Source organism: Erythranthe guttata, chromosome 4 (genome assembly GCF_056151865.1).
Source record: "Erythranthe guttata isolate IM_541 chromosome 4, IM_541, whole genome shotgun sequence".
In the NCBI taxonomy this organism is placed as follows: Eukaryota; Viridiplantae; Streptophyta; class Magnoliopsida; order Lamiales; family Phrymaceae; genus Erythranthe; species Erythranthe guttata.
The window spans coordinates 18,066,409-18,077,500 of NC_142536.1; the positions used below are offsets into that span (position 1 = coordinate 18,066,409).

Below are 11,092 nucleotides of genomic sequence, written 5' to 3' on the forward strand. Positions count from 1 at the left end.
TCTCAACTATAAATTTTCTTACACGTTCATCTTTACGGTTTCAAATTTAGTGGAATCTTTGAGATTATATGGAATATTATCACTTTTGTAACCGTTTTATCGCATTCAAACTCCACATTTTGAAGCAAGATGATCATAATGTGTATTTTTTGACTTGTATATATCAGATTGTGGTGCATCAGTATTTTTACACAAAATGAGTACAAACTAGAGTACATTCCACAAAATCTAGATGATTATGTTGAATTTGACACCATAAGGGTGGAGATGTAGGAAAAAATCATAGTTGAGGGTATATGTAATTATCCAAACAAGAGGGATTTTTTCTTAAATTGACCATACCTCATGGGGTGATTGTAATTTTCCCTATTATATATATAGTTGGTTTGAAACAAAAGAAGATAAGGAAACGAAACAACTTTGGGGTCCCGCAAGGGACGACCTAGCGGTCGGAGCAAGTGACTATTTGTTAATTGACTCAGATTCGAATGCTCTTGCCAACGGTCGCTAGATCGAACTTATCACACATGGTTAGCCTAGTATAGTTTACATCTCTCGTATGATTTGCAATCTATTATAAGAAAGTGTAGGCTTATCCATTTTTTTATATATTAATTGATAATTTATACAACTTCACATGATTAAAGGCTAATAGTATATTGATGCTACACGTACACGCTATGTTGATGTTACAAGATTGATGAATAAATTAATTGGATGACATATACACATTATTGCAATATATGCATATGAAATACCAAATTGGACCAAATTTATTGAATATGTTATAGAAAGATACAATAACATAGGTGATGGTAAATTGGTAATTAAGACGATATATCTTTGTTCCTAATCTTAGTGTTTCATTTGTATTTATTATTATCATTCCTTTTCCAATTTGATTGGTTAAAGTTGATCTCTTTTTTCTTAGTCTAAATTTTCAGCTTGTAGTCTCGTAAACCCTTTTACCATTTCAAACTTTATATTTGACTACTTTCTTTATGCATATTTCTTGCTTCTAGAACATGACAATTGAATATTAAAAGGGCTTTTTTTGCTAATAAAAATAACATGAAACTCTTTTTAGCAATTAGAGAAAATATAGAGGCGTTGAATGCAATTAGAGAAAAACAATATGGTAACCTTTTTTTTTTTTTTTTTAACTTTAGAGCCCAAGACCCATATTTGTACTGGGCCTCTCCATAAGAGCAACTTTTATATATTTCACCAAAAGCCCAACAATTCGAATTATTTGCGCACGTGTAGCGACTTTGTATGTGTCATGCAAACGCTTTTATTTAATTGACGGTAAATTTCACTTTTCCCCCTTATAGTTTGGTTCGATATCACTTTACCCTATTCTACTCTCGGTTGTAATGGGTTTGTCTACATGTACTTGAAAAATTGTCTCAATGTGACCCTTTAGTTTCAGACATTTAACCCCAATACCGTTTGATCTAAGTCTGAAAATTACAAAAATTCACCCCTCTCAGTTTAAATACGTATTAAGAAAAAAGTAAAAAAAAAAAATTTGTGGCTGGCGTCGTGAACTTTATTTTCTCGGTGTCTTGAATTTTTATTATTATCTTTTTTTTGTTTTTTTTAATTATTTAAATTGGGAAATGTCGTTTTTTTTATTTCAGAGCTTAGAACAAGCAGTGTTAAGGTTAAACGTCTGACAAGTGACAACTATCAGCGACACTGAAAGAATTTTCAAGTGCAGCAGGGGAAATCGATTCAATCGCGAGAATAAGAGGGGTTAAAATAATACAGAGTTGAAGTAAATTGGGAAAGTGCCTTTAATTTACTTTGAAAAAATTAAAAAAATAAATTATACCCCTACCCCCACCCCACCCCCATCCACCTTCTTCGTCAATTTCAGTCACTCACTCTTTTTCTTCACTTCCAGCTCACTACCACACTGAACACAGAAATGGCGATCCCAAACTCCATTTCCAATTTTACCCCTCTCACATTCCTCTATTTACTCTTCTTCTCCTCCTTACTTCTCCCCATTTCCTCCTCTCTCAACATTGCCGATCTCCTATCCTCTCACCCTAATTTCTCCGACTTCACCTCCCTCCTCACCACCACCGCCGTCGCCGCCGATCTCTCCGGCCGCTCCTCCATTACCATCCTCGCCGTCCCCAACGCCTATCTCCGCACTTTCTCAGCCGTGAACCGCCCCTCCCCCGCCGTACTCGCCGACGTCCTCCGCTACCACGTCCTCCTCGAGTACCTCTCCTTGTCCGACCTCCGCCGCATCCCTCCCACCGGCAAAATCGTCTCCACCCTCTTCCAAGCCACCGGCCGCAACGCCGCCGCCAATTCCGGCTCCGTCAACATCACCTTCGACCCCTCCTCCTCAGCCGTCACCTTCCACTCCCCCGCCGCCAACGCCACGCTGCTGTCCCCCGTCGAAACCCTACCCATCAACGTATCAATTCTGTCGTTAAATTCGCTGCTGATACCCTACAATCTCGATCTCATGGCTTCCGAAACACGGCCGCCTCCGCCGGGGCTCAACATCACCAAAGCCCTAATCGACGGCCACAATTTCAACGTCGCGGCGGCGATGCTCGCCGCCTCGGGGGTGGTTTCGGAGTTCGAAAACGACGAAGGCGGCGCCGGGATAACCCTCTTCGTCCCCACAGATAAAGCCTTCGCCGATCTACCTTCTTCCGTCAAATTTCAGTCACTGCCGGCCGATAGAAAGGCGATCGTGTTGAGATTCCACGTCCTCCATTCCTACTACCCGTTGGGTTCGCTGGAGGCGATTGTGAACCCGATTTACCCTACATTAGCCACCGAGCAAAACGGGGCGGGTCGATTTACCGTAAACATTTCTCGCGTAAACGGGTCGGTTGGGATCGACACGGGTATAGTCCAAGCTTCGGTTACCCAAACGGTTTTGGATCAGAACCCGGTAGCGATTTTCGGGGTATCGAAGGTGTTGCTCCCAAAGGAGTTTTTCGGCAAGAATCCGGCTGAGGTGAGTAAGCCTAGTGAAGGTAGTGGAACATTGGTTAGTGGTGCCCAGCCGCCGGAAATTTCCCTCTCGCCGGAATATTCTCCCGGTCCACCCCCTCTCGGGCTGGAAATCCGGTCTTCGGTATTGAGAATACTTCCGTGTTGGTGGTGTATAGTATTGTGTTATTTATTGCTATAACAATTCGATTGGTTCTCAGCAATTCGAAAGAATTAATGTGATCGAAAAACAAATTAACACGGGAAAAATCGAACTTCCGTTTTTCTACTTGAGGATTCAATTCATCATGAGGTAAAGAAGGAAAGAATCTGCATTCTTGTTGGTTTGTAAAGAACTTGCTGTAATGTAATATAGTGTGACGGATTTTCTGGTGTACAATTTTGAGTGTAATAAAGTTTAATTGCAGTACTTTTGTTTTTGTTTTCCAGGAATTAGATTTTGGTGAAAAACTGAAAAAGCTGAGGGGCGCATGTGCAAAATTGTACATGGTGAGTGAATGCTTTACATTCTCTGTAAATCTCTCTCTCACCCAGATAGGTCTAGCTTTAGCCTTTAGGTATTAACTAGTCCTAACCCCACCATAGAAAAATGACAAAATGCACTTCACCCCTTGTAATTTTTTTTATTTTCGCACTTTCCCCCCGAAAAATTCAGAAAATGGATAACCTCCTTCGAAATATTATTTTGGTTGCACTTTGCCTCAAAAACCAATTTTTGGTGGGCTTCGTGCAATAAAAATGACACTTTAAAGAGGCAACGTACAGAAAAATAATATTTTTAATAATGATGCATATGAAGGGGCAACATGCAATCAAAACACCCGATTCCGATGAATAATGCATCGTAATTTTGCTATCGGGGCAATGTACAACAAGAGTAACATTTTGAAGGGGCGCGTTCACTTTTTAAAATTTTGAGGGGGTAAAGTGTAAATTTTAGAACTTTTTAGGGGGTGACGTGCAATTTGCCCCAAAAAAACCAGTTGACGTTGAAAATTAAAATAAACAAAATTAACTTTTTTTTATATAATAAACCTCATAGCATGCATTAAAAGAAGTTTACTGCAATTAGTACCGTGTATAACAAAGATACTCATGTTATTTTATTTGCAAAAATCTCCTTATTACACATTTTTTTTAGTACACAACCCATGAATAGAAAGTTTTCAGGGGTCGTTTGCTAAACATATGAATCAAAAAGGACTTTGAGCATTAAAATAAATATTGGGAACTTTTTCTAACAATTTGCAATAAACCCGCATAAAAAATCCACCCCAAGAAAGAGGAGAAGTTTTCAAAATATACAAAACCTAATCTATTTTTAGTTAATTTAATAACAATAAAAGTCTTGTTAAAAAACCAGTCTTCCTCCTATTGTTGCCAAGTGGCAACTGCCCCTACTTCTTTGGCTTCTCTTCATATGACAGTAGTTGCATCAAACAGAATTGCTATTACAGAGTTCATTATGCTGATTAGGTAAGTTCCACTCTCTTGCATGAGATTTAGTATTCAAAATGATCATATGTTGTTTTGTGCTTCTGTTTTAATAATTAGTTTCTGCGTTTTTTGGTTTAGGATCTTTGTCGAGAAAAAATGTCGATCACAAGCGGTAACAATGGCAGTTTTAATGGACCTATTTTCCACGAATTCAAGAAACAGGCTTCTTTCTTCCTCAAGGAGAAGATCAAAACTACAAGATTGGTCTTGACTGATGTCACACCTGCACAACTGTGTGTCACTCTCTCTCCCCCTCTATCTCTCTCTCTCACCCTCCCTCTCTCTCATAATGTATCATTGTTAACTGTGTGTCGATCTTTTGTTTATCTTTTGAAGATTGACTGAAGAAGCTACAAACGGGAATCCGGAAGAGCCCGACGCCGATAACCTGAACACGATATTAACGGCAGCTTTCGAAGTGGACGATTATTATAGAATTGTGGAGATCCTTCACAAAAGGTCTAATTAGGATTAGATTTTTCCATGATTCTTGATTTTTTTTTCATTACGTTGAATTGGGTCATTTTTGTTTTCTGAATAAAATGTTGCAGATTAGTGAGATTCGTCTTGGGAAATTGGAGGGCATCGTATAAAGCTCTGATAGTGCTTGAACACTTGTTGACTCATGGCCCTAAAAGAGTTGCAGACGAGTTTCAATGTGACGTTGATGTTATCAGAGAAATGGAAAGCTTCCAGTATATTGATGACAAAGGGTACTATTGGATCATATTATTATTTTCGGACATCCATATTAATAATATAGTAATTCTTGTTACCTATTTTTTTTCAGATACAATTGGGGTCTGAATGTGAGGAACAAATCTGGAAGGGTACTGGATCTTCTTGAAAAAGGGCCTTGTCTCAAACAAGAAAAAGACAAAGCCAGCAAAATTATAAGAGCGATTCAAGGATTCGGTAGCTTCTGCCTCGAGACACCATCAGACAAAGAAATACTGCAAGAATGCGACTCAGAGTTCAAAAAACAGGCTTCATTCTTCCTCAAAGAGAAGATCAAAACTGCAAGATTGGCCTTGACTGATGTCACACCTGCACAATTGTGTGTCACTCTCTCTCTCTCTCTCTCTCTCTCTCTCTCTCTCTCTCTCTCTCTCTCTCTCTCTCTCACACACACACACACACACACACACACACACACATAATATATCCTCATAATGTATCATTGTTCTTTCATTTATCTTTTGAAGATTGACAAAAGAAGCTACAAACGGTAATCCGGGTGTGCCCAACGCATATAACCTAAACACGATATCAAGGGCAGCTTTCGTAGCGGACGATTATTGTAGAATTGTAGAGATCCTTCACAAAAGGTCTAACAAAGATTAGATTTTTCCATGATTCTTGAATTTTTTTTTCATTATGTTGAATTGGGTCCTTTATGTTTTCTAAATAAAATGTTGCAGATTAGCGAGATTCGTCCTGGGAAATTGGAGGGCGTCGTATAAAGCTTTAATAGTGCTTGAACACTTGTTGACTCATGGTCCTGAAAAAGTTGCAGACGAGTTTCAACGTGACATTGATGTTATCGCAGAAATGGAAAGCTTCCAGCATATTGACGACAAAGGGTATTATTTGATAATATTTTTCGGAAACCTATATTAGTAACATAGTAATTCTTGTGGTCTATTTTTTTCAGATATAATTGGGGTCTGAATATGAGGAACAAATCTGAAAGGGTATTGGATCTTCTTGAAAAAGGGCCTTTTCTCGAACAAGAAAGAGACAAAGCCAGAAAAATTACAAGTAAGATTCAAGGATTCGGTAGCTTCTGCCTCAAGACATCATCAGAGCCAGAAATACTGCAAGAATGCAACTCAGAGTTCAAAAAAGAGGCTTCTTTTTTCCTCGAGGAGAAGATCAAAACTGCAAGATTGGCCTTGACTGATGTCACACCTGCACAACTGTGTGTCACTCTCTCTCTCTCTCTCTCTCTCTCTCTCTCTCTCTCTCTCTCTCTCTCTCTCACACACACACACACACACACACCACACATAATATATCCTTATTATATATCATTGTTCTTTCGTTTATCTTTTGAAGATTGACTGAAGAAGCTACAAACGGGAATCCTGGCGAGCCTGACGCCCATAAACTGAACACGATATCAAGGGCAGCTTTCGAAGTGGACGGTTACTATAGAATTGTGGAGATCATTCACAAAAGGTCTAATTAGGATTAGATTTTTCCATGATTCTTGACTGTTTTTTCATTATGTTGAATTGTGTCCGTTTTGTTTTCTAAATAAAATGTTGCAGATTAGTGAGATTTGTTCTGGAAAATTGGAGGGCGTCGTATAAAGCTGTGATAGTGCTTGAACACTTGTTGACTCATGGCCCTGAAAGTGTTGCAGACGAGTTTCAACGTGACATTGATGTTATCAAAGAAATGGAACGCTTCCAGCATATTGACGACAAAGGGTACTATTGGATCATATTATAATTTTTCGGACATCTATATTAATAATATAGTAATTCTTGTTGTCTATTTTTTAGATATAATTGGGGTTTGAGTGTGAGGAAGAAATCTGAAAGGGTATTGAATCTTCTTGAAAAAGGGCCTTTTCTCAAACAAGAAAGAGACAAAGCCAGAAAAGTCACAAGAGGGATTCAAGGATCCGACAACTTCTGCCTCGAGACATCATCATCAGAGCAAGAAATACTGCAAGAATGCAATACAAATTTCAAAAAACAAGCTTCGTTCTTCATCAAGGAGACGATTAAAACTGCAAGATTGGCCTTGACTGATGTCACACCTGCACAACTGTATGTCACTCTCTGATATCTCTCTATCTTCTTGTTTGGTATGCTGCAAATTGATTGCATAACAACAAGGAGATGGCAAACAATAGTTTCTTCATTCGCCACCGCTAAAATAAGTACACACTAAACAAATTTAAAAAAACTTCTCAATTTCCTCCCCTCCATCATCTTCGCTCCTCCATTGACAGCACCATCTCCTAGTCCGCCGCCGCCAACCTCTATCCCTGCAAAATCAAGAAACCATGTTATACTAATTAATGTCATTGAAACTCATTTTTTTCAAAGGAGACCTCTATGTATTAAAATAATGATTCGTAAAGATGAGAGAGGTATAAAATCTCTCGGTGCTCACCATTGATAATCTCATTTAAAGTCGAATGCATCTTTTTTTTCTTATTTCTCCCCTTAAATCTGTTCTGTTTAAAGATGGTGATGAAGTTTGTGTGTAGCATTAACATTTACTTCTTTTTTTAATAATGGGGGAAATAAAGAGGAATGGGATAAGAGAGGTAGTGAATGCAACTGAGCGATCACCCCCCCCCCCCCCCCCCCCCTCTCTCTCATTTTCTCTCATAATATATCATTGTTCTTTTGTTTATCTTTTGAAGATTGACTGAAGAGGCTACAAACGGGAGTCCGGGTGGGCCCGACGCCCATAACCTGAAGACGATAACGAGCGCAGCTTTCGAAGTGGATGATTATTATAGAATTGTGGATATCCTGCACAAAAGGTCTAATTGGAATTCAATTTTTCCATGATTCTTGATTTTTTTTTTTCAATATGTTGATTTGGATCCTCTTTTTTTTTTTTTTTTTTTTTTTTTTTTTCTAATAATGCCGCAGATTAGTGAGTTTCACCCTGGGAAATTGGAGGGCATCGTATAAAGCTCTGATAGTGCTTGAACATTTGTTGACTCATGGCCCTGAAAGAGTTGCCGAGGAGTTTCAGTGCGACATTGATGTTATCACAAAAATGGAAAGTTTCCAGCATATTGATGACAAAGGGTACTACTATTGGATCATATTATATTCTTCGGAAATCGATATTCATAATATAGTAATTCTTGTTTTCTATTTTGTTCAGATATAATTGGGGTCTGAATGTGAATAAGAAATCTAGAAGGGTATTGGATATTCTTGAAAAAGAGACTCTTCTCAAACAAGAAAGAGACGAAGCCAGAAAAATCACAAGAGAGATTCAAGGATTCGGCAACTTGTGCTTCGAGACATCATCGGAGCAAGAAATACTACAAGAATGCAACTCAGAGTTCAAAAAACAGGCTTCTTCGTTCCTTAAGGAGAAAATCAAAAGTGCACGATTGGCCTTGACTGATGTCACACGTGCACAACTGTGAGTCTCTCTCTCTCTCTCTCTCTCTCTCTCTCTCTCTCTCTCTCTCTCTCTCTCTCTCTCTCTCTCTCTCTCTCTCACACACACACACACACACACACACACACACACACAATATATATCATTGTTCTTTTGTTTATCTTTTGAAGATTGACTGAAGAAGCTACAAACGGGAAACCGGGCGGGCCCGACGCCCATAACCTGAAGACAATATCGAAAGCATCTTTTGAAGGGGACGATTATTACAGAATTGTGGATATCCTGCACAAAAGGTCTAATTCGGATTCGATTTTTCGGTGATTCTTGATTTTTTTTTTTTTTTTGACTATGTTGATTGGATCCTTTTTGTTTTCTAATAAAATGTTGTAGACTGGTAAGCTTCGTCCTGGGAAATTGGAGGGCGTCGTATAAAGCTCTGATAGTGGTAGAACACTTGTTGACTCATGGCCCCGAAAGAATTGCAGACGAGTTTCAATGTGACATTGATGTTATCACAGAAATGAAAAGCTTCCAGCATACTGATGACAAAGGGTATTTAATTATTGATCATAACTATATTTTATATATATTCATTAATTAATAAATATATTGTAATTCCTTGCTGTTTATATTTTTCCAGATATAATTGGGGTCTGAATGTGAGGAAGAAATCTGAAAGGGTTTTAAATCTTCTTGAAAAAGGCCCTCTTCTCAAACAAGAAAGAGAGATGCAAGGATTCGGTAGCTCCGGCGTCAAGTCGTCATCAGAGCAAGAAATACCGCAAGAATGCAACTCACAGTTGACTCAACCCAAAAATCAAATTGAAACTATTGTGATCGAAACGAAAACAGAGAAGCCTGTTATTATTCCTACCAATCCGAAAACGGAGAAGAAATTAAGTACTAAAAGTTCGAGCACTAGTTTAGAATATTCGAAACAAAACTTCGCCCCAGATGAATTAAACGAGGGAATCTCGGATTCAAAGCCCCTATTGGCTGGACAGAAAAACGAGCCCGTGATAAAGACGCCCATGGCATTGAACAGAAAGTGTGACCCAATAGTGTATGAAGTCATGTGTTGGTGGTAATTATTGAGTTGTATGATTTGAGCTCTATGAAATGAGATCATATAAAACTTCTATTTCATTTTATTACAGATCATACTTATTACAAAGTACAAACAAATCATTCTTGTTCAGACTACATATGTATTAAGCTGCTATATTATATATATATACACTCGAAATCGTCTACAATATTTACATGCTAAAATCAAATGAGTCGATTTCAAGATTCGCAAGCCAATCTTTAATAGCTAGCCTCAATGAATGATTGGGAGTTAAGTCAAAGTGACTTAGCGTCAAATTCGTCATCGGAGAATTTACATGTCCGTTTCCCAGCCACCCACGCATGGCCTCTCCCTCGTACGTGAACCCGTCTGCCGCCACCTGTGGATCGTGCATTATTTCCTGAATTATCAAAAAAGAAATTAAAATAAGTATAAAAAAATCATTTTTTTTTAAATTGTATTTTCAAGATGGTACTTACACGAAGAATCGGGCACAAGAAAAAAGACGGGACTGTTTGCTCTTCCAAGAAAGGCATACATTGAAGCTCCTTAACAAGAGATGGCGTAATCTCAGGCCTATCTCGACCGTTGGATTCACAGCACTGCAATCCCAGCTCCACTAATCTACGGCCCACGTAAACCGACCAATCACCAGCAGATGAATCTAATATATCCGCCACGTCACTGCTCGAGAATACCCTTCGCACATAACCAACTAATCCTCCATCACTCCTTCCCGTGACAAGCTGCAGTATTATTACCCCAAACGAATAAATATCGGACTTTTGGTTCACTTCTCCGGTTCTAGAAGATTCCGGATCTGCGTACAAGCAAGCTCCACCAGATAAATGGCGAAAACTAGGGCAGCGCAAGGTTTGGCTTGTGTCTATAAGCATATGATCCACATAGTCACTTATTCGACACCTGTTTTGAGAATCGAGAAGGATATTTTCGGGTTTTAAGTTTCCGTGTACAATCTTTTTAGGCCCGAAAGAATGTAAGAACAGAAGGCCGCTTGCTATGTTGGCCACAATTCGGGTTCTCGTTTTCCAGCTGAGGGCGTTAACGTCATTTCTGCTGGAGAGGTGGTTATGGAGGCTGCCACATGGCATGTAATCGTAAATGAGTAATAATGATTCTTGACATACTCCGATTAATTCCACGAGATTAGGGTGGCGTAGTTTTCCTAGTACTTGCACCTTCATGTTAGAAAAGGTCAGAGGGTGGTTAGAAAATCACAAAGAGCGCATGTATAACTCAAATGCTAAATGTCCGTTTTAGTTTTACTAATCCAAGATTATGCATAACTTTCTCGTCCAACCACCGATTTAGTTGATTCGAGTTGGGTTAGAAACCCAATTCAAAGGGCTACAACTTTGATGCTTGAAGTTTTCTCAGACTAGGACTGTAAGATGATTAAAATCACATTTA

The 11,092-nt window shown here is 38.8% G+C and overlaps 4 protein-coding genes across 11 annotated transcripts in view; 3 read left to right on the plus strand and 1 right to left on the minus strand.

Moving 5' to 3' along the window:
- LOC105949199 (NADH-ubiquinone oxidoreductase B8 subunit) overlaps positions 1-11,092 on the plus strand; it is a 96,768-nt gene that overhangs the window by 40,699 nt on the left and 44,977 nt on the right. The window lies entirely within an intron of this gene.
- Positions 1,934-3,199, plus strand: LOC105949096 (fasciclin-like arabinogalactan protein 4). Its single transcript, XM_012972367.2, has one exon. The coding sequence runs from the start codon at positions 1,934-1,936 to the stop codon at positions 3,167-3,169; it is 1,236 nt and encodes a 411-aa protein (XP_012827821.2). The 3' UTR covers positions 3,170-3,199.
- LOC105949094 (uncharacterized) lies at positions 3,200-9,790 on the plus strand. 3 transcript variants are annotated; one of them, XM_088817146.1, is made up of 18 exons: positions 3,200-3,280; positions 3,418-3,477; positions 4,564-4,718; positions 4,822-4,944; positions 5,037-5,198; positions 5,276-5,542; positions 5,691-5,813; positions 5,907-6,068; positions 6,140-6,406; positions 6,544-6,666; positions 6,759-6,920; positions 6,996-7,265; positions 7,871-7,993; positions 8,106-8,267; positions 8,347-8,613; positions 8,763-8,885; positions 8,983-9,144; positions 9,233-9,790. In XM_088817146.1, the coding sequence occupies exons 2-18, from the start codon at positions 3,475-3,477 to the stop codon at positions 9,678-9,680; spliced, it is 3,102 nt and encodes a 1,033-aa protein (XP_088673272.1). In that variant the 5' UTR covers positions 3,200-3,280; positions 3,418-3,474; the 3' UTR covers positions 9,681-9,790. The 3 variants fall into 3 exon arrangements, with proteins under 3 accessions (XP_088673272.1, XP_088673273.1, XP_088673271.1); XM_088817145.1 differs by lacking the exons at positions 3,200-3,280; positions 3,418-3,477 and adding an exon at positions 4,236-4,464; XM_088817147.1 differs by lacking the exons at positions 6,996-7,265; positions 7,871-7,993; positions 8,106-8,267.
- LOC105949095 (U-box domain-containing protein 33) overlaps positions 9,721-11,092 on the minus strand; it is a 3,694-nt gene continuing 2,322 nt past the window's right edge. For all 6 annotated transcript variants that reach the window (XM_012972366.2, XM_088817150.1, XM_012972363.2 and 3 more), the window contains 2 exons: positions 10,141-10,860; positions 9,721-10,061 (listed from right to left, as the gene is read on the minus strand). In XM_012972366.2, coding sequence (XP_012827820.2) covers positions 9,852-10,061; positions 10,141-10,860 — 930 coding nt within the window. In that variant the 3' untranslated portion in view covers positions 9,721-9,851. The remainder of the gene's footprint in view (positions 10,062-10,140; positions 10,861-11,092) is intronic.